General features: G+C 52.6%; 8 protein-coding genes across 8 annotated transcripts; 2 read left to right on the top strand and 6 right to left on the bottom strand.

Annotated features, from left to right (window-relative positions):
• Position 1: 1 nt before the first annotated feature.
• Positions 2–1,932, bottom strand: BBK36DRAFT_1171115 (amidase; the record flags this gene model as incomplete). The annotated part of the gene is made up of 5 exons (XM_024895533.1): positions 2–117; positions 185–331; positions 388–1,044; positions 1,132–1,543; positions 1,600–1,932. 5 exons carry the CDS (start codon positions 1,930–1,932, stop codon positions 2–4), a joined length of 1,665 nt encoding a protein of 554 aa, XP_024746959.1.
• A 1,428-nt stretch (positions 1,933–3,360) lies between these two features.
• Positions 3,361–4,990, bottom strand: BBK36DRAFT_1125308 (hypothetical protein; the record flags this gene model as incomplete). The annotated part of the gene is made up of 2 exons (XM_024891270.1): positions 3,361–4,620; positions 4,844–4,990. The coding sequence occupies 2 exons, from the start codon at positions 4,988–4,990 to the stop codon at positions 3,361–3,363; spliced, it is 1,407 nt and encodes a 468-aa protein (XP_024746958.1).
• Positions 4,991–6,473: 1,483 nt separating this feature from the next.
• BBK36DRAFT_1125165 (MFS general substrate transporter) lies at positions 6,474–8,107 on the top strand (the record flags this gene model as incomplete). Its single annotated transcript, XM_024891249.1, has 4 exons — positions 6,474–6,596; positions 6,664–6,767; positions 6,846–7,893; positions 7,961–8,107. The coding sequence occupies 4 exons, from the start codon at positions 6,474–6,476 to the stop codon at positions 8,105–8,107; spliced, it is 1,422 nt and encodes a 473-aa protein (XP_024746957.1).
• A 349-nt stretch (positions 8,108–8,456) lies between these two features.
• BBK36DRAFT_1143355 (beta-isopropylmalate dehydrogenase) lies at positions 8,457–9,596 on the bottom strand (the record flags this gene model as incomplete). The annotated part of the gene is made up of 1 exon (XM_024893585.1): positions 8,457–9,596. The coding sequence occupies one exon, from the start codon at positions 9,594–9,596 to the stop codon at positions 8,457–8,459; it is 1,140 nt and encodes a 379-aa protein (XP_024746956.1).
• A 714-nt stretch (positions 9,597–10,310) lies between these two features.
• BBK36DRAFT_1125076 (NAD(P)-binding protein) lies at positions 10,311–11,107 on the top strand (the record flags this gene model as incomplete). The annotated part of the gene is made up of 2 exons (XM_024891236.1): positions 10,311–10,882; positions 10,936–11,107. The coding sequence occupies 2 exons, from the start codon at positions 10,311–10,313 to the stop codon at positions 11,105–11,107; spliced, it is 744 nt and encodes a 247-aa protein (XP_024746955.1).
• A 210-nt stretch (positions 11,108–11,317) lies between these two features.
• On the bottom strand, positions 11,318–12,871 carry BBK36DRAFT_57961 (succinate semialdehyde dehydrogenase; the record flags this gene model as incomplete). The annotated part of the gene is made up of 2 exons (XM_024898293.1): positions 11,318–11,458; positions 11,516–12,871. The coding sequence occupies 2 exons, from the start codon at positions 12,869–12,871 to the stop codon at positions 11,318–11,320; spliced, it is 1,497 nt and encodes a 498-aa protein (XP_024746954.1).
• An 823-nt stretch (positions 12,872–13,694) lies between these two features.
• Positions 13,695–14,546, bottom strand: BBK36DRAFT_1125493 (ThrRS/AlaRS common domain-containing protein; the record flags this gene model as incomplete). Its single annotated transcript, XM_024891287.1, has 1 exon — positions 13,695–14,546. One exon carries the CDS (start codon positions 14,544–14,546, stop codon positions 13,695–13,697), a length of 852 nt encoding a protein of 283 aa, XP_024746953.1.
• Positions 14,547–15,940: 1,394 nt separating this feature from the next.
• On the bottom strand, positions 15,941–17,242 carry BBK36DRAFT_1179868 (S-adenosyl-L-methionine-dependent methyltransferase; the record flags this gene model as incomplete). The annotated part of the gene is made up of 7 exons (XM_024896192.1): positions 15,941–16,188; positions 16,247–16,589; positions 16,680–16,769; positions 16,830–16,842; positions 16,908–16,935; positions 17,010–17,079; positions 17,169–17,242. 7 exons carry the CDS (start codon positions 17,240–17,242, stop codon positions 15,943–15,945), a joined length of 864 nt encoding a protein of 287 aa, XP_024746952.1.
• Positions 17,243–18,381: the final 1,139 nt, after the last annotated feature.

Here is an 18,381-nt window from a genome sequence, read left to right as displayed (position 1 = left end):
TTCACGCAGCCAGAGCTTCTAATACGCGGCCAGTCATTTGCAGCACTTTTTCCTCTTCCAGCCTCCGGGCCACCAGCTGCAGACTGATTGGCAGTCCATGCATCAAATCAGGTTCATCTACAAATTGCCTTTGTTAGATATCGTGCTCATAAATTATTTCAGTAGAATAATGGCTGATACGTACACGTCTCGTGAACAGCTTTGCAATCGACGCTGAGAGGCTTGTATTCGGGGGACTCTACGTCGATATCTTTGTCGACCTTTAAGCCCGTAGGGAATGATACGGCGGAATAGTCGACCACATTATATACACCAGTGTATGCAACTGCGCCTGTTAGCAGATGAAGTGGACAGAATCTCAGAAAAGAGCGCAAGACAAAGGCATACCGTGCTTAAAGGTTCCGCTTCTGACGGTGTTAAACGGCATGGTGGGCAGCAAAAGAGCATCAAGACCCGCCTTGATCCATCTATCCAGATGGCGGTTTTGGAACTCCGACCTCTCCAGGTGTAGCTTCCACATCTCCGCAGTGCCGAGTTCCCTTGCCACTGAATAAGGCTCCATCTCGGGCCTCATTGGTTCGTCGGTGGGTTCAAGCTGCGACTTGATGGTCTTGCCGCCGTCAGCATGGAACATGCGCTGCATCAGCATGTAGCCCTCCGCCTGGTCAGAGTTGTCCCATTCGACAATCTCGTGCCCGGCGGCCTTTAGTCTGGCAACTGTGTGCTTCAGGGCGCGTGCAACGGGGGCAGTGGGCTGGACCATGCCGTCGTGCCACATGACGCCGATGCGCAGCTTCTCGGGAAGCGCGGCCTCTCTCCAAGGAATCGGGAGGCATTTGGCATCTCGCAGCCACGGCTGGGAGTCGATGACGGCCTTCGTGTAGAGCTTAATGTCGTCGAGCGTCGGAGCAAGAGGGCCGTTGACGGAGGCGATGGCTTCCTGGCCGGCCATGCCGGAGCGGCAGTTTCGGACGGGGAAGCGGCCAAAGGAGGGACGGAGTGTGAAGATGCCGGTGGCGGCAGCGGGGATGCGGAGAGAGCCGCCTTTTATTTTTGTGTTGCAACGATGTTAGTCATGTCTGATCTGATCTCCAATCTCCTCTCAGTGAAACGTGAGTGGGTGCTTCATACCAATGTCTGATCCGACACCAATGGGGCTGCCTTTCAAGACAATCAACGCAGACTCTCCTCCAGAGCTTCCACCGCTCGTCGTCTGCCTGTTCCTCGGGTTCAAGGTCCGCCCAAACACATTGTTAACGGTCTCGGCAATCATCATAGCCGTGGGCACATTCGTCTTGACATAGAAGACGGCGCCAGCCTCGGCTAGCATCTGGGCCAGCGTTGCGTCTGCCTTGGCCGGGTCACCCACATGGACGGCCATGCCGACTGTGGAGTCAACGTCCTTGACGTTGATGTTGTCTTTGAGGGAGATTGGGAGGCCGTGGAGAGGACCGACGGGCTTGCCGGTCTGCGCAAAGTATTGATCGCGCTCACGGGCCATGGCGATGGCACGGTCAAAGAAGATCTCGGAAAGACAGTTTGTCTAGATGAACAAGTCAGAATGATACCTTTGAAGGGTGCCATGGAGGTAAAACGAACAAGCTGGTGAGCGGCAGATGCCCGCTTACAAAACGCCAGAGTCACATCCTCCGACTTCAGCTCGCCCGTCGCCATCTTGGCCAGCAGCTCTTTTGCAGTCAAGTTGGTGATGGCCAGCTCTTCTTTTGTGAACCATCCGCTCTCTTCTGGCCAGCCCGTCACATCATCTTGAGTCAGTGGAGGCAGCAGGCTCTCCGGGATGCGCCATTCCCTGGGAATAGACGCCTGCAGGTCGCTTCGCTTCTTTGCGCCGAGCTCCTCCCACGACGGCTTTACGCCGTTGGGGATGGCGGCTGCGGTGCTGGTGAGGTTGGAGTCTCCAGAGACTGTCATTTTCAGTGCGTCTCTGCTCGAGTATCAACCTTGTCTTGACTGAGAAGACAAAGAATAGATGAGCTATGTTTATGGGGGCAAGAAAAAGTCCTGATCGATGACAAGTGAACTTGGTGAGGAGAATGGAACAAGGGTGAACTCCCACAAAACGAGGCTGCCTCCGTTATCCGTTTGTTGTCATGTATTATATCTTTGATTCTTGGCTTTTCTCCCTCTTCAGAGAGATATGAAGGAAAACATTTCCAAACGCCAAGTCTCAGCTAAATCCCATTGCCCGCCACCCGATGCCGGATGCCCCGTCCTGTGATACGACGAGAGCCGCACGTTTTTGGCGATTCGACACCAGCTGTGCTTCGGGGACGGATCAAAATGCTTCAAAGTGAGGTCCAGTGCGGGGTTCCTCTTGCTTATCCCGGTTGCCAATGGGTCCCGTATGCCGATACGACGAATGCATGTGGGCTGCTCAAGAGGGACTATGAGAAGATGCTAGTTTTTGCGATGCAGAAGGTGGATCTATCGGCTTGGGATGGGGGCCGTCTCGAGACTGTTTGCCTCGGATCTGTTCCGTTGTTGAGCAGGTGGGAGGTTTCCCCAAATCATATCGCAAGTCTGTGGTGAGGAGATGCTGGCTGTATGACGGCGATAGATTGATTGCCTGTTTCGGTATGGACAATGGCCGTTTAAGGTTCCGATATCTGTTCAGGTCATTAGTTGCGGAGATGGTGGATGAGGAGGGGCGTGGTCACAGCTAGTCGCCGGTGGCTTGATATCGAGGCCATGCACCCCAGTTTTTAGCAGCCGGAGACAAAGATTGCTCTAGATGATATGGCCGATATGAATGATATGATGATAAGTTCTGAGAGTTGGTGTTTACTGGTCGTTATGTCTGTCCCGTGGATGATTGATAATGGTCACTAGCAGGGAGGTAGAAACGGCAAGCTGAATCCCGAGCTCACGCAGAGGCGGTGACAACTCGTTAGCTTCAGCGAATTTCGTCATGACCCAGCTGATCTGTGAATGCAGAGCCAATGGGAGTGGACCTGTCTGGATGGACGAGCCTCCGCGATAGGACGCACAGTTGAACCAAAAAGGAAGCGCGGTGACTTACATGGTCATGATCGTAGGCATGCAGAACAGCGTTACGTACAAGTAAGTCGTAGAGGGAAAGACCGTTTTTAGAGCTTCTCATTATACGAGGTGAAAGTAATCAAAAGATAGAGCCCGCTTGCCTCATTCGATAACTGTCTCAGAAAGAAAAGCCCAGCTCGCTGATCTCTTCCTTCCTGCCACAGACAGCTGGTATCATTTTGAGTCGTCCCGTAAATAACTTTCCAAGAATAAGACGCAATCGCAAGACAGAGAATAGAGAGAAGAACAGTAACTCCATCGCTAGAATCCAGAAAGATAGATGAGAGGGCAGCTCTTAGATTAAGCCAACCCTTTCATCTTCCAGCGATCCTCACATCTGGCTAGACCATCCGGATATCGTCGGACACCAGCGTGATTGCAGTTGCGCCAATACGCTCGGATCACATCACATTGCTTCATCGAGCTGGCGTTAATGCCGGCCAGATACGCTGGAACAGCCATGTGTATGTAAAACTGCGAAGACGATGGCGTTGCTGCAATGATCTGGCACGTCCGGTCCACAGCCAGCGAGATCGCCGACTCTGTAGATTGCTCAGCGCTCACTCTGGTCAGGACGGCAATGACCCCCGCACAGCGATAAGCATCGGCTGAGCGATCCCAGTCTGAAGAGCCCTGGCCCAACTTGAGCAGTTGCTCCATGGCGAGAATCACGCTGGTGGACGGATTAGACGCCACTTCACCGCTGGCAACGCGCGTGAAGAGATGGAATGTGTCTGAAGCGCACCCGACGGTGCGAAAGAAGCTCTCCGTCAACAGCTCACGATGCCAAGATTCGAAGATAAGGTCTGTCGTGCCCCTGATGATGCTACCGCAGGTGTCGAACCACACCAGCCGAACCACCATCTCCCCCAGGCCAGTAACGCTCTTCGATAGCGTATCTAATTCCTCGCGGCTCTTGCAGTGAACGTCCAACAGCGACTTTGCCCCGTATAGATGGCGCTGCCAGTGGCCGAAGCCGCTATCACACACCTCGAAGAAGGCAAAAGCCGCGATGCCGATGAAAGCAAACGGGTTGGTGGCCCTGAGTGTGTCCTTGAGGCTCATGAGGGCATCCAGTCGGTATCTCGCCATGGCCTCTGATTCCCAATGATCGCTCGGGGCTCGGGCCGGGTGTCCATCGATCCGTGCCTGGACGAAGTCGCGTAGCCGCGAGATGAGGCGCAGAGCCTCGACGGACAGGTAACGATTGCTGCTCAGGGCATCGCCGTCCAACGAGATGATTTGCTGGCACAGCGATACTAAGGGGCGGATGAAGCTGTTCTGGTCGGCTTCAGCCCAGTTAATAGGCTCATCTCCAGGGCTGGACACCAATCGTTCTGAAGGCGACAACGAAGAGTCTGGGGGTCGGTCAGGGGGGCGATCCGAGGTGAGACTCGAGTCGCTGGACGGAGACAACGTTGACTGGTGAGATCTGGCTTGTCGTTGGGTACGGGCGGACGCGGTTGTTGTCATGGGAGAGGCATCTTTCGCGGACGAGGTGGAACCGACCCAGATGACTCGTTGGGGGTAGCCTCCACAGGGAACACCGGCAGCGATGCACTATTACATGATGAGCGTTGCTGTGTTGCAGAGCTTGAACGAAGGAGATATGACGAGGCCATGGTAATGTGAGATGTGAGAACAGATAGGGGGCATGAGGGCGTGGGAACAACAAGGGAAGTTCAGAACAGCAGGCAATGACATGCCTTCTTGGGAAGATGGGAATTTGAGAGAGCAGAACAGAGCATCAGCGTTCACACAGCAAGGATGAGGGTCTACCCACTTCTCCGCACGAGGGTCTGTTCAGATCGCACTTGACATCTCTTAGCTTGCAGCTGCGACAGTCCCGATCCCGGCGCATGCCACGCGGCTTTCCAACCGGCTTGCTGCGCTGCTGCTGCTGACGGTGATGGGGAGGAGCCCCGTCCATGGTGTTGCTAGCGTTGGTATTGGAGGCCATGTTATTCCCAGGAGCTTGCTTGCGTGCGTCGATTTGATAACTTGCCAAATCGGGCAGAGGCAGAGGCAAGGGGGGGAGGGCGGAGAGGAGACAGAAAGCAAAGAAAGATCAAGTGTGGAAAAGAGAGAGAAGGAGAGAGATCAGGGGGTAGAGTGATAGTTTGCTTTAGTTTAGCAAACCTCGATGCGCCCTCTGGTGCGGATAAAAGGACTTGTATGGCCAGAGTATGCTTTGTATGTAGGGGAGGGAAAAGGATTCCGGGTTGGTTCAGCCGTATGCGGGGGATTTTTTGTTCTCCTCGTTGCTGTGCTCGTTATCGCAGCTCTATAGACCGAGTACGACTCTGGTTAATAATTGCTCGGCAAGACTCTAGTAGGCCTAGTGCTCTTGCATGGGGAGGCGAGTTGGAGAAGATATACATATAATAATAGCTCGATGGGAGGAAGTCCTCTGTATACACAGTTACTCCTAGAAGATGAAGAGATAACTGGATGGATCTTCACCTCAACAAGAGTATTTTGCCCCCCTTAGAACTGACCAGTTACCCCAGCTTTTCGTCTTGCCTCGCCTTTCCAAAGAGGGGACTCTTCGCCGCCTTGTGCTCCCCCACGCTTTGCGACGATTTCGCCGGCCCAGTGAGTTGACAAACTCCCAGCCAGTGGCTTGAGACTACTAATCGACACGGCTGTTAGTGCTATCATTACAGGTATGCTTCGTCAAGCTACTGCTGTACCACCCACGAAGCCGGAAGTAAATGGCTGGTTGAATCAACGCTAGGCAGGTTCCATACCATACCACAAGCAGGGATTTCGAAGTCGGCGAACCTGTTAGTTTCGGAACCATTTTGAAGCCCTCTTGCTGTTCCAGTAGCCAAAAGCCATTCCCGGCAGAAGGGGCGTTATCTGGCGCTCTCCTTGACTCCAGATTCCAGCTCAAACGCCGCCTTACGCGACAAGGTGTCGGAAGGGCGCAAAGCTCCGGACGTAAACGACATGTGGAAAACTCAACTTAGCACTGAGTTAGCTCGAATCTTGGCTATCGTACTGCCCGGGTGCTAATAAACTAAAGCTTGGAGATAACGGGGGAGGCCAGTAGTCTCGTCTTGCCACTACGACGCTCGCACAGTCCAACCCTATACTCCGTACTCCGTACTGTTGCCCTCAACTGTATGTTATCGCCGCCATTATTTCCCGTCTAGGATTCTTTGCTAGACAGGCAGTGATTTTCCGACGGTGGTGGCCAGTTGATGCATCTCTGAAGGATCATAAAGATGCAGCCAACACCCTCGTAAATCTTCCTTTATTGTGACTCACCATTCAGACCACTCTGCTGCGAGGGTTTGCTTTTCTTCCGTCGCCCTCATTGGCGAACGTAAAACATAGCAAGAAATTTTCTTTCCATACAGCCGCATCTCCTAAAAGGCCAACACGATCTTTCACCTCGGCAGTACAAGATGCTGCGTCAACGCGTTCGCGACTATTTCCATACAGAGTATCAGCCTGGCGAGGCTACGCTGATACGCAAGATTGACTTTTTCATCCTGACTTTCTGCTGTCTGAGCTACTTTATCAACTATGTATGTGCCCGGTGATACCCTTGTCTTCTTTGATGATTTCTCACAATGCTGACTGAACCACCACCAGCTGGACCGCTCCAACCTCGCCAATGCCTATGTCTCTGGCATGAGGGAGGACTTGGGCTTCACCGGTGATCAGCTCAATGTCATCAACACTTGCTTCACAGTTGGGTAAGAGGCTCTCCTATCCAGTCGATCTTGTTTCATCAGCATATCATCCAAGTGTCTAATCTTGAGTTATATGAACAGCTACGTTCTGGGCCAGATTCCCTCCAACCTCTCGCTCTACTACGTCAAGCCGCGCATATGGTTCCCCTCCATGATGCTCATCTGGGGCGGCCTCACCATGGTCACCGCCTCCGTCCACAACCCGCAGTCCATCATGGCCATCCGCTTCTTCCAAGGCATCTTTGAGGCGTCGACCTTTGTCGGCACGCACTACATTCTCGGCGCTTGGTATACCGAGCGTGAGCTTGGTAAGCGCAGCGGCATCTTTACAGCATCTGGTCTTGCTGGCAGCATGATTGGCGGCTTCATTCAGACGGGCATTCACTCGAGCCTCAACGGCCGCAGCGGACTCGCAGGATGGCGATGGCTCTTCATCATCGATGGCCTACTCACGATTCCTGTTGCGGCGTACGGCTTCTTCTTCTTCCCAGACACCCCTCGGAACACTACCGCCTTCTATCTTACCGACGATGAAAAGCGCCTGGCTATTGTCCGTGTGCCTGTTGTCGAGGAGCACTCGCCCATTACGCTTCGCTTCCTCAAAAAGGTGCTCACCTCATGGTACTGGTGGGGGTTCGTCATGCTCTGGGTTATCGCTGGCGAGACAGAGTCGTTCTCGTCCAACTCTCTGCTTGCCCTCTACCTTAAGAGCCATCCCACACACAAGTACACAGTCTCTCAGCTCAACAATTACCCAACTGGTGTTCCCGCCGTCGGCATCGTCTCGACTCTGTTCTGGGCCACACTGACCGATTTCCTCAACGGCAAGCGGTATCTTGTCGGTTATTGGATTGGAATCGTTGGCATTGCCACGTCCATCATGATTCTCGTGGCCTCTCAGCATCCCACCAGCTCTCAGTCGACCTCCGTTGTTATGGCAGCATATTACATCGCCGGCTCGGTGTATGCGTGCCAGGCCACATTCTTCGCCTGGTGCAACGACTCTATGAGACATGAAGAGCACGTCTTCCGGGCCGTTGTCTTGGCCGGCATGAATCTGGGTAACAATGCCGTGAATGCGTGGTGGAGCATTATCTTTTATGGAGCTTCCGAAGCGCCGTGGTTCAATGTGAGTTATCATCGTGCTCGTTCCTCTGTATCATCAAGAATGTCTTTGTTGACTTGTGACCTTGTAGCGCGGTATGTGGGCCATGATTGCTTGCAGCATTGCCCTTGCTATATGGACTGCCATCTTGCAATACACGGATCGCCGCAACAAGAAGATGCGTGAACTTGAGGAGATTAATGCCAGTCTCAGCTTCGTAGTGGAGGGCAAGGACTAATGGTGAACCTGCTTGTTTTATTGCTTATGCCATTGTTACGAGTTATCGATTCCATAGTATCGTGTTTAATCCAGCTATCATATGCGTCTTTTATATCATGACTTCATTTCGCACTCGTACTACAGTTCGCATGCATATTCCGAGATGCGCCGCGGTCATGTAGCCACGTTGCAGCCGGATGCATACCTCCGAACCCCCAATACCACCTCTGCTGGAAGACATGTCCTTGGCTCCGTACATGATACGAGGCCATACTGGTTTGCTGAGGGCATACGCAGGTACGAGGTACAGAGTACGAGTGGTTCTTGTAACATATCATTTCTACTTCTACATGTAAGGTATGAATCCTTCAGCTCGCTTGCAAAAGCCTCCGAACCTCCCCGGCAATAGCATCCCCGACCTCTTTGGTCCCCGCCTCGCCTCCCATGTCCCGTGTCCGAATTCCAAGCCCTCCCGCCTCCTTCGAGTCAAACACAGTCTCAACCGACTTCTCAATAGCCGCGGCTTCGTCAACAAGCACGCAAGAGTACCGCAGCAGCATGGCCAGACTGAGAATCTGTGCAACAGGGTTGACGATCCCCTTGCCGGCGATATCAGGCGCGCTCCCATGCACCGGCTCGTAGATCCCCTTGCAGCGCTGGCCAGGGATGCCGGAAATGCTCGCGCTCGGCAACGTGCCGAGACTGCCTACGATGCCGCCGGAGATGTCAGAGAGGATGTCTCCAAAGGTGTTGTCCGTGTGGATCACGCCATTGAAGCCGCGCGGGTTCTTGACCATGAGCATCGCCATGCTGTCAGCGAGCTGATGTCGCAGCTCAATATCGGGGAACTCCCTAGTGAAGATGTCCTGGGTGACTCTCCGCCAGAGTCTGCCGCTGGCGAGGACATTTGCCTTGTCGGCGCTCCATACAATGGCTGGACCACCGCCGCCTTTGCCGTCTCCGTTTCTGCCCAGGATACGGGCTACTGCTGCTGACACTCGAGCACAACGCTCAACTTCGTCAGGCTTGTAGACCCAGAGATCAGACGCAACTTCGGGCTTCTCAACTTTGTCTCCAAAGTAAGCACCGCCACAGTTTTCTCTGACGACGATGAATTTGGTGCCCTTGACAATCTCTGGCTTCAGGGGAGATGCTTCCAACAGGGACGGCACGAGGATCTCGCACGGCCTAAGATTGGCGAAGGCATCCAATTTCTGACGAAGCCCCAAGATGCCAGCCTCCGGGTTGGGAGAAGCATCTGCCCACTCCGGCCCTCCCACGCTTCCAAACAGGACCGCATCTGCCTTGCTGGCCTTATCGAGGACTTCTTCTGTGATCGGCACACCGTGCTTGTCGATGCTGCTGCCGCCAACGAGGTCGAATGTGCGCTCAAACTTGAGGTTGGGACGACATTCTTCCACGATGTCCAGGACTTTGAGGGCTTCGGCCATGACCTCGGGGCCAACGTGGTCACCCGGGAGGACGAGGATGTGGAATGTTTGAGACATGATGCACACTGTTGGACGTGCTGTGGTAAAAAGAGATAGCCTCCAGTGCAGCCCGTAGCCAAACTGTCGTTATCTTGCTGGCAGTGGTGGTATTTTGCCTGGTAAGCAACTGGCCGTCTTACAACCAGCGCTGCTTGTTAACTCTTTCTCCGGCTGCTTCACTTGGCTCTTCTCGTCCGAAATCGGCTCTCACGAACTTGTTCAACCACAGCTTCAACCTCCAGTGCCAAGACAAGTCGTTGTAATTTTCGTTATAATTCGATTCCACTTGGATAATGATTACTCAATTCGACCTCGGGCTATTGGGAATGACTCCATCCCATTTCCCTACCATTGCGATCATCTTCCCCCGCACAAACTCCCCCCGCTGCTATTCCCGCGGAAAGGCGATAATAAAGACACCCTTTTTACAAGCTTCCCCACGCCCGTCTTCCCCTTGGTTGAAGCAAAGAGCCCGGCACTAATTGTTTAGTTAGCGAATCTAAAATAGCTGGAGAGATGCCACACTGTGTACGGCTTTGGACGTATTCTCTCTGTGTTGATGAAACCATTTCAAAGAGATGGGGAGGACAGGGGTTCACTGTCGCATATGATATCAGATGAAAGTCCAGGTCTTGCCTCTACGTCCCTCACTCTTTTCAATACAGTGACTCTATTTCATTCGTCATTCAATATTGACAGTGACACTTGAATACTACCTCAAACTATATCAAAATGCCTTCAAACCGTCTCGAAGGCAAAGTCGCCGTCGTCACCGGCGCCGCATCCGGCTTCGGTAAAGGGATCGCCACCAAATTCGCCCAGGAAGGCGCAAAAGTCATCGTCGCGGACCTTTCCCAAGAGACGGGCCAGCAAGTCGCCTCTGAGCTCGGCGGTGTCTTCATACGTACCAACGTCACCCTGAGGAGTGACTGGGAAGCCGTTCTTGCGCTGGCTCTCAAGGAGTTCGGACAGCTGGATATTGTTGTCAACAATGCCGGAGCCTCGTACTCTAATAAGGCGACGGAGGGCGTGACAGAGCAGGAGTTCGACATGGTGATGAATGTCAATGTCAAGTCCATCTATTTTTCGACAAGCGTCATTGTGCCGTACTTCTTGAAGGAGAATCGCCCTGGCAACTTTATCCAGATCGCTTCAACGGCTGGAGTTCGGCCTCGAGGAGGTCTGGCGTGGTACAGCGCCTCCAAGGGCGCTGCTATCACGGCTACCAAAGCACTGGCCTCTGAATACGGCCCCAAGCAAATTCGTTTCAACGCTGTTTCTCCAGTGGTTGGCATCACGGGAATGTCAGTACATATGCTTCGCTTCAAGATGGCCTTCTGCTAACAACCTGTGATAGGACCAACCTCTTCTTGGGATCAACAGATATCTCGACCTTTGTGTCGACGGTTCCGCTTGGACGACCATCAACGCCTGCAGACATTGCCAATGCGTGCTGTTATCTCGCCAGCGATGAGGCGTCATTCATTACTGGAGTGAATCTTGAGGTGGATGGTGGGCGATGCGTGTGATAGCGACTAAATAGTTATCGCATTGTACGATAGACCAGAGCGCCTAGAAGACATAAATATCCTGCATTGTTGGCAGCAGTTAATGCGCTTTCATGATTTGAGAACGTCGTAAAAGTGCAGTCTGCCAAACAGGTTATGTCAATTATTTATGGAATGCTATACAGCCGCCGGTGATGCAGCAATCTAGTGATATCTGAGCGCCCGTGGAGTCTACAAGCCTTCAATGGTAAATGTTCCGCTCTTCGTCACCATGAACTCCTCAATCGCCACATCCTTGCCACTTTCCTTGCCTGAGCCGCTCTCTTTGATGCCTCCGAATGGCGCCTCTGCTGAAGAATTGTTGCCGGTGTTCTGCACAGAGTGTATTAGCGAGAGGCGTCTCATCACTGCTACCCAAGGCTCACTTACCAAGCCAACCATGCCTGCCTCAAGCGATTCAAACAGCCTCCAAAGTCGGTCAACATTCTTCGTAAAGGCATAGCTAGTCAAACCCATAGCTGTGTTGTTCGCCCTCTGGACGACCTCCTCTTCAGAGTCAAATACCGAAAGACCCAGCAAAGGTGCAAATATCTCATCCTGACTCATGAGCATGTCGTCCGTGACATTTGTCAAGATTGCCGGTGCCATGAAGTAGCCTCCGCTGCCTGAACCATCTCTGAGGCCAGTCCCAAGTACCAGCTTTGCTCCCTTTACAAGAGCATCCTTAGCCATGTATTCAGCCCTGTCAAGGCTCCTGGGTGTTGTGACTGGGCCCAGCGTTGTTCCCTCATTCATACCGTGGCCCATCTTTAGCTGAGACGTGGCACTGACAACGAGGTCGACAAACTTATCGTAGACGGCTCTCTGAACATACACTCGGTTTGAGGAAACGCAGGCCTGACCTGCATGTCGCCACTTGAGTGCCATCAGCTGTCCAAGCGCCTGGTCAAGATTGGCGTCATCAAAAATGATAAAGGGACAGTTTCCGCCGAGCTCCATTGTCGATTTCTTCAAGTTTCGCGCACACAGACTGGCGATGATCTTCCCGACTCTGGTACTTCCGGTAAATGTAACCTTTTTGACCAGCGGATGCAAACAAAGGGCCTCTGCTAGTTCTGGCGTGCCTTCAAGGCTTGTTGTCAGCACGTTGAGTGCCCCCGGGGGAAATCCCGCCTTCAATGCAAGTCGTGCTACCGACAGGGCCGTGATGGGAGTTTCGGGCGAGGGTTTGACGATCATGGTACAGCCAGCTGCGAGAGCAGCACTCGCCTTTCTGAGCGTCAAGGCAATGGGGAAGTTCCAAGGTACGAGAGCCGCAGCAACGCCAATCGGCTGCTTAATCGTAACTGCTCGCCGGCCAGGAATTGCCGAGACGATGGAGGTTCCCTGAACGCGCTCCGCCTCGCCAACAAACCACCAGGTAAAGGTCGTTGCATAGTCGATCTCGCCATAGGCTTCAGCAAGAGGCTTTCCCGTCTCATAGACGAGGATCTTGGCCAGATCATCCCGTGCAGCAACAATCTCCTGGTGCCATTTCAGCAGCGTCTGAGCTCTCTGCCTAGGCGTCCATTTGGAGTACGTCTGGAAAGCTCGATATGACGACTGAACGGCGGCTTCCACGTCTTCTTGGCGACAATCCGGACAGGATGCCCAGGATTTCCCAGAGCCTGGATCGACAACATGGAAGCGTTTGCCGGATTTGGCAGCGACAGATTGACCATTGACAAGACAATCCAGATCGCCGAGGTTTGGATCAGATAAAACGAAGGAAAACTCGCTGCCCATGGCGTCGTCAAGAGATGAGGAGCCAGTAAGGTGAGAGTTTTGGGGCTTGTGTGAGCTGCAGGAAAGGACGATGCTTCAACTCAGTCTCTCGTATCTCTCTACCATCATGATCTTTGTAGTTCACGTCTTCTACGCCTACAGACCTGACGTCGATTCTCAGTCCATGCGGGGATGATGCGGAGAGGCTGGTGGAACTCAGTGCCTGTTCAAACAGTGCGGGCCAGAATCCCCAACTTTCAAGGTTGCCGGTGGCTTCCCGCAGCTACGCCGTAAACAGAAGGCAATCTATCGCCAGCTTCCGGCGGTAGTAGCAGAGTATTGGCAATAGCTTCATGTTTCAAGGGCTTCAGACGCGGCTGTGGCGTTTGGAGATGACAGCTATCCGGATGAGGCAACCTTCCTGATGGTGATGGCTTTGTCCGCGTATCCCTGGATATGTATACCAGAGTTGCTGAGGTGACCATCTTATCGGATGCCTATTTCACGCCCTGAGCGAGGTCGGAGATTGCTTCAGATCGGCCAAGCCTGTTCTAAACGCCACCTTTTGTATCACAGGAACAAGAAAAAAGTAGATAGCGGCTGGACGTCATCGCGGCTGATAGCGGCTGGCTGCGGCCTGTCCGTCTAGTGCTCCAATCTCTATTTTGAACGGCATAGTATGTCATCGCCTCGGTCGCTACCTGCATCTATCTACGTCTACTAACCCATCAGAATTGGCGTATACACAATCACCTATTGCCAATCCTCCCCTATACCGGTGAGAAACAATCGCCTGTACTCCGTAGCTTCATCTGCGTCCGCTATCGGTCTCCTGAACTCCCAATCAAGCCACCGTGTAGCTGACCCGACTGATGCCTTTGCTCCTCCCAATCTTCTTCACCGTCGTCGCACCGCACAAGTCCGTCGTATCAACATGCGTCCCTCCACAGGGATAAACCTCCGCTCCCACAATCCGCACAACACGGAACTTGGTCTCTCCAGGCGGCAACAGGCTCTTGTCCGGAATCAAGCGCTCCAGACCCTCCCGTCGAAAGTCATCTTCGGTCCAAAAGTCGATCTCTACGGGCATTGAGCGGCGGATGTACTCGTCAACGCGGTCTTGGATCGGCTGCTTCCACTTGCCCTCGATCAGTCCGCGGAACTCGCATGCTGCGCTGTCTGGGAAGTGAGATGCCTTGAGCTCGTCAAAGCCGTCGATTTCCTTCTCCAGAAGATGTCTCACGGCCGATCCGAGAACATGGCCGGCAGTGTGCAGTCGTGAATAGAGGAGGCGCTTCTCCGCATCAATCTTTTGTTCAACAAGACTTCCTGGTTGAAGCTTTTCTGCCATCGAAGAATCTTGGAAGCGGCCAAGATGTAGCACCAGGCCATCATTAACAACGTCCATGCGTGCTGCCCTGATGTTGATGGAGATGGGTGTCTGCGTCTGGTCATCTGTTGATGGGGTTGCTGAGATTGTGCCCTCGTCCGATGGCTGACCACCGCCCTGCGGATGGAAAATAGTCTCTTTGGTTACGACGACATAGTCATCGTCGCCGGCGTCCTTGAACATGGCACGGTTCTGCTCTTCCAGGGCCGAGAAGGGGCGTATTGATATCAGCTCCGTCTTCAAAGTGAGCAGTTTTCCGTCGTGGTGAAAGGCCAGGTGTGTCCCGGCCGGCTTTTCCGATCCCATGGCTGCTGCTTTAACTTGTCGTAATTTTCCTTCTCTTCTCGCTTCAGTGTTCTCTTTTGTGAGATTATGTAGACACTCTCGCGCTTTTGATCCCGTTGCCTGGCCGTTGACTCGGTCTTGAGATGTCAACGATATGTATGGCATAGCATGTCTGACATAATTCGGTTTGATGCCTGGATTGACAAGTTTAGTGGGGGGCTGCGCCCTATTTGCTCGGTGGCTGATGGACCTGAACGGTACGGGGCGAATCATCACGGTATCGTCGGTTGGCATCTGAGACCAGGAACGACCTCACATCGCCGGGGTAATCAGAGCCCATCGGGTAGATACTGAGCGATGAAATATCGATGGTTATGATTCATGCGCATAATCATCTCACGTCGTTCCCTGTCCAAGACGTCGAAACGCCGTTGGTTCAGCTTCGGAATCTAGCGGCAGAACGCCTCGATCAAACGTCCCGACCCACTCCAGACAACTGACAATATTCATGTTCGGTGAGAAATAGAAGAGCTAAGGAGAAATTCTAATATCGGATGAATCAGAGAAGCAACAAAACGCAGACTGAAACGTGCCTGTTGGGCAAAGTAATATGCCTGCTAGACATAGACTCCTGTGCTCCGTCTCGCGGTTATGCATGAACCTAGACGCACATTGTCGTGAATTCGCAGTCCCAAAGACCCGTAATTACATCGTTTCGGCTGAGTTCACGGAGCATTGTTCGCTTTGGTTCTGATCATCGTGGCCTGTTCGCTAGTCATGCCAGCAACCCCCACGTATGAAGCAGATGCATGAAGGATGCATGCAACCTCAAGGCCAAAGTAACCAACAACTTGACATGGGAGTACATACATCGTACATGCTGTTGATTGATTATGTGTATCTTCACGTGAAAGAGAAGCATACCGAAAGGGGTTGGACGGCCGTTGATGCAGCGTCTGTGGAACCTGTCAACGCGGAATTGAGTTTCGTTTTCGTCAAACCCCCGAAGGAACCTTGTTCTGGACGCCGTCACGAGCAATCATCTTCCAATGAGGTGTGGAAGAATATCCTGACACTGGTCGGATATTCGTTCTGCATGAGAAAAGATTCGCGGTTTTTGCAAGTTGCTCGTACGTACGAAGCAGTTATTCACGCCTAAATGGAGCAGCAGCAGCAATGCAGGACTCGTTGGTAGGGTCAACAACTGTCGGCAAAGGGAGGAGAAAGAATGGCCGGATGGAGTGATGTATGAATCTCGGCCAGACTTGCGTAACACAGCAGCCCGAAATCAAAATGATGAGAGCGTAAAATAGCTTCGGCGTCTGATAGGTAGTAAATATTCGAAACCCTAGTAGATACATAAAGACAAAGGCTTGGTATTAGTAGAACAGGAGGTGCATACAATCTGAAAAGAGCTTCATTTCGTCTCTCCATCCAGTGGCTTCCTCGCCCAGACCACCTTTTGATTGTAGTATGGGTGGAAGTTCTTGGATCGGACTTCTCGCCGCAGCATGCCAATGTAAACCAGAATCTCTTCCCGCGTCCATCCGAGAGTGTTGGCCATGAAGACGATGTAGCCTTCCACATCTCTTTCGAGAACCATCTGGGCAAATTGTCCAAGCTCCTTCAGCTTGGGGTCCTTGGGCCAGCCTCCTATCGGCATCTGTACAGTTCCAAGATTGTCAGGGCTAGACCTAGTGAGTGGTATGGCCTGAGCTTACCTTGAAGTTGAATTCCTGAATATCGACAAAGCCAGCTGCCTCAATCGACTTCCTCTGTGTCTCATCCTCAATTACCGTAAATGACCTTCCAATCTTCTTGCCTCCATTGAGAAAGAACTTTCCCCATTGGCCCAGCGCTGACGTCTCAGTAACGCTACCGTCATCACTCCTCACAATGGCTGAAGTCTCCAAGCTTTCAACCCAGCCTCCTGGTTTCAATACTCGGTATGCTTGTTGTAGGAGAGCGTCCCAGTCCTGGATACTGCCGAGGAGCCAGCGCATGTGGACGTAGTCGAAGTCTTCGTTGCGGAACGTCCATTCTTGTGTGCAGTCTTCAATTTCGCTGGTTATGCAGGTCAGAGATTGGGGTAAGGTATACAAAGAACTGAAGAAGTGCTCAGAGGTAGTGGTAGAGTTGCTGGTGTTTACTCACAACTGCAGGTTGGGAGGGACCCAAGTTGGCTGAATGGGAGAAATATCTGTGCCAATGACCTGAGCATCGGGAAACTCGTCGGCGAAATCGCTATCAGAGTGTCAATCAGTGGTCACACTTCTCACACAATACGAGACACTAGGTTCTTACATAGCCCATATCCCTAGAGCGGAAAGGGTCAGGTTAGTTGGACAGAGTAGGACCTAGAAGCGCATGTGTGACACTCACCTGTACCGGTACCTATATCTAGAGCTTTCTAGCCGCGTTGATCCAGTGTCAGTTTCGATCTGTCCCGCAATGCATTGTCGGATGCCGGAGAGGTGGATTTACTTTGATGTTTTCTTTCTTCAAAGGAGCCATGAAAAGCTTGTCTCCTATTGCCATGGAAAGAACATGATGACTGTGGCGACGCAATATCAGTTAGCCGTTCTTTCGAACAGTTTGCACCCACTTCGACTACAAGACTATCGTCAACAGAGCATGGCTTACTTCATGTCTAAGGATTCGCTTGCCGCCTCGTCGTTGGATTGCCTGTTTTCATGAACTCGAGTAAGTAACAGCATCGACTTCGGATCTCCTCCGCGGAGAGTCCTTGCTGGGTATACGCGGATAGGAATACCTACCAATACTGCGCATTGCCCGTCTCGCCGTGAAATCTCCGCCCGTGAATCTCTCGATACTGCAGGATACTGGACGTAATTGAGGCTGTCGAGCTGCCGGCGTCTGAACCAAGCGCGGAATCATCGTCGTCGTCTTCGTCCTCGAGCCCGTTATCTCGTCTCTGTGCAATCTGGTTCGCATTGATTACTTCTTGCCTGGCACGAAAATAGAAGATTCCTCCGTGCAGATCCTCGATAGGATGCCACGAACCTCTTGCCAGTGACCAGCTGGGAGAATGCCTTCGGAGTTTGGTTCTTGTTGTTGGCTGCTTTCTCCGGCCGCGCCTGATGCGCTTCGTCCCGATGATTTGTCCACCATTTCGGTTGCCAATGAGAGCGAGTAGTGATATTCCTCTGCTGCTTATCCCTCTCCGCCGTCTTCCGCTGCTCTTTCTTTTCCTGTTATGCGCCCTGTTGGTTGTGTTCTCTCGTTCCTCCTTAGTTCTGACTTCAGCTTCGGGTTAAATTAAGCAGGGATATGGCGGAAAGCAGGATGACCGAGCAGGGGCGATGGCGGTCGATGTTAAGTCGAAATCAGTAACGTTAACGAATGCGTAGCAATGGGCATGCTCCGTATAAATACGCAGAAAAAAACGACCAGCCAGCTCGGCGTTTCCACCAATAAACCCCCCCTCGAAGTACGAGATGCAGGTATGTGGGATGCGGTATGTCTGCAGAGCGTCCACGCAGTGATTGTATGTATGCACTCCGTCTCGTATGCAGATGAGTAAATAGTCGAGTAAGCCTATGCAGTTACTCGCGCGCAATCATGCGTCTGTTTCGTTCTCTGTTTGGGTTGCCACAGCGGCAACAGCGTCGTTTCCACCGCCTTTGCCTCGGAACAGTTGCCAAGCAAGAGGGTAGGAGAATTTTGGAGGGAGCTGTCATTTACCCGATCGAGCCGGCCAACAGTCGGTTGTTCATGCTGTTGCAGGAAGTACGAGCGCGCTGTATGTCGCGAGTAGTAAGTGCATGTACTGTATGCTAGTATGTATGTACATGTATGTGCGACATCAGCAAGCCAACGGGGAAGAGCAGAGAAG

This window comes from Trichoderma citrinoviride (genome assembly GCF_003025115.1).
Source record: "Trichoderma citrinoviride strain TUCIM 6016 unplaced genomic scaffold BBK36scaffold_12, whole genome shotgun sequence".
NCBI lineage: Eukaryota > Fungi > Ascomycota > Sordariomycetes > Hypocreales > Hypocreaceae > Trichoderma > Trichoderma citrinoviride.
The sequence above is the reverse complement of the archived record's forward strand: the minus strand, read 5'-3'. Positions and strand labels throughout refer to the sequence as shown.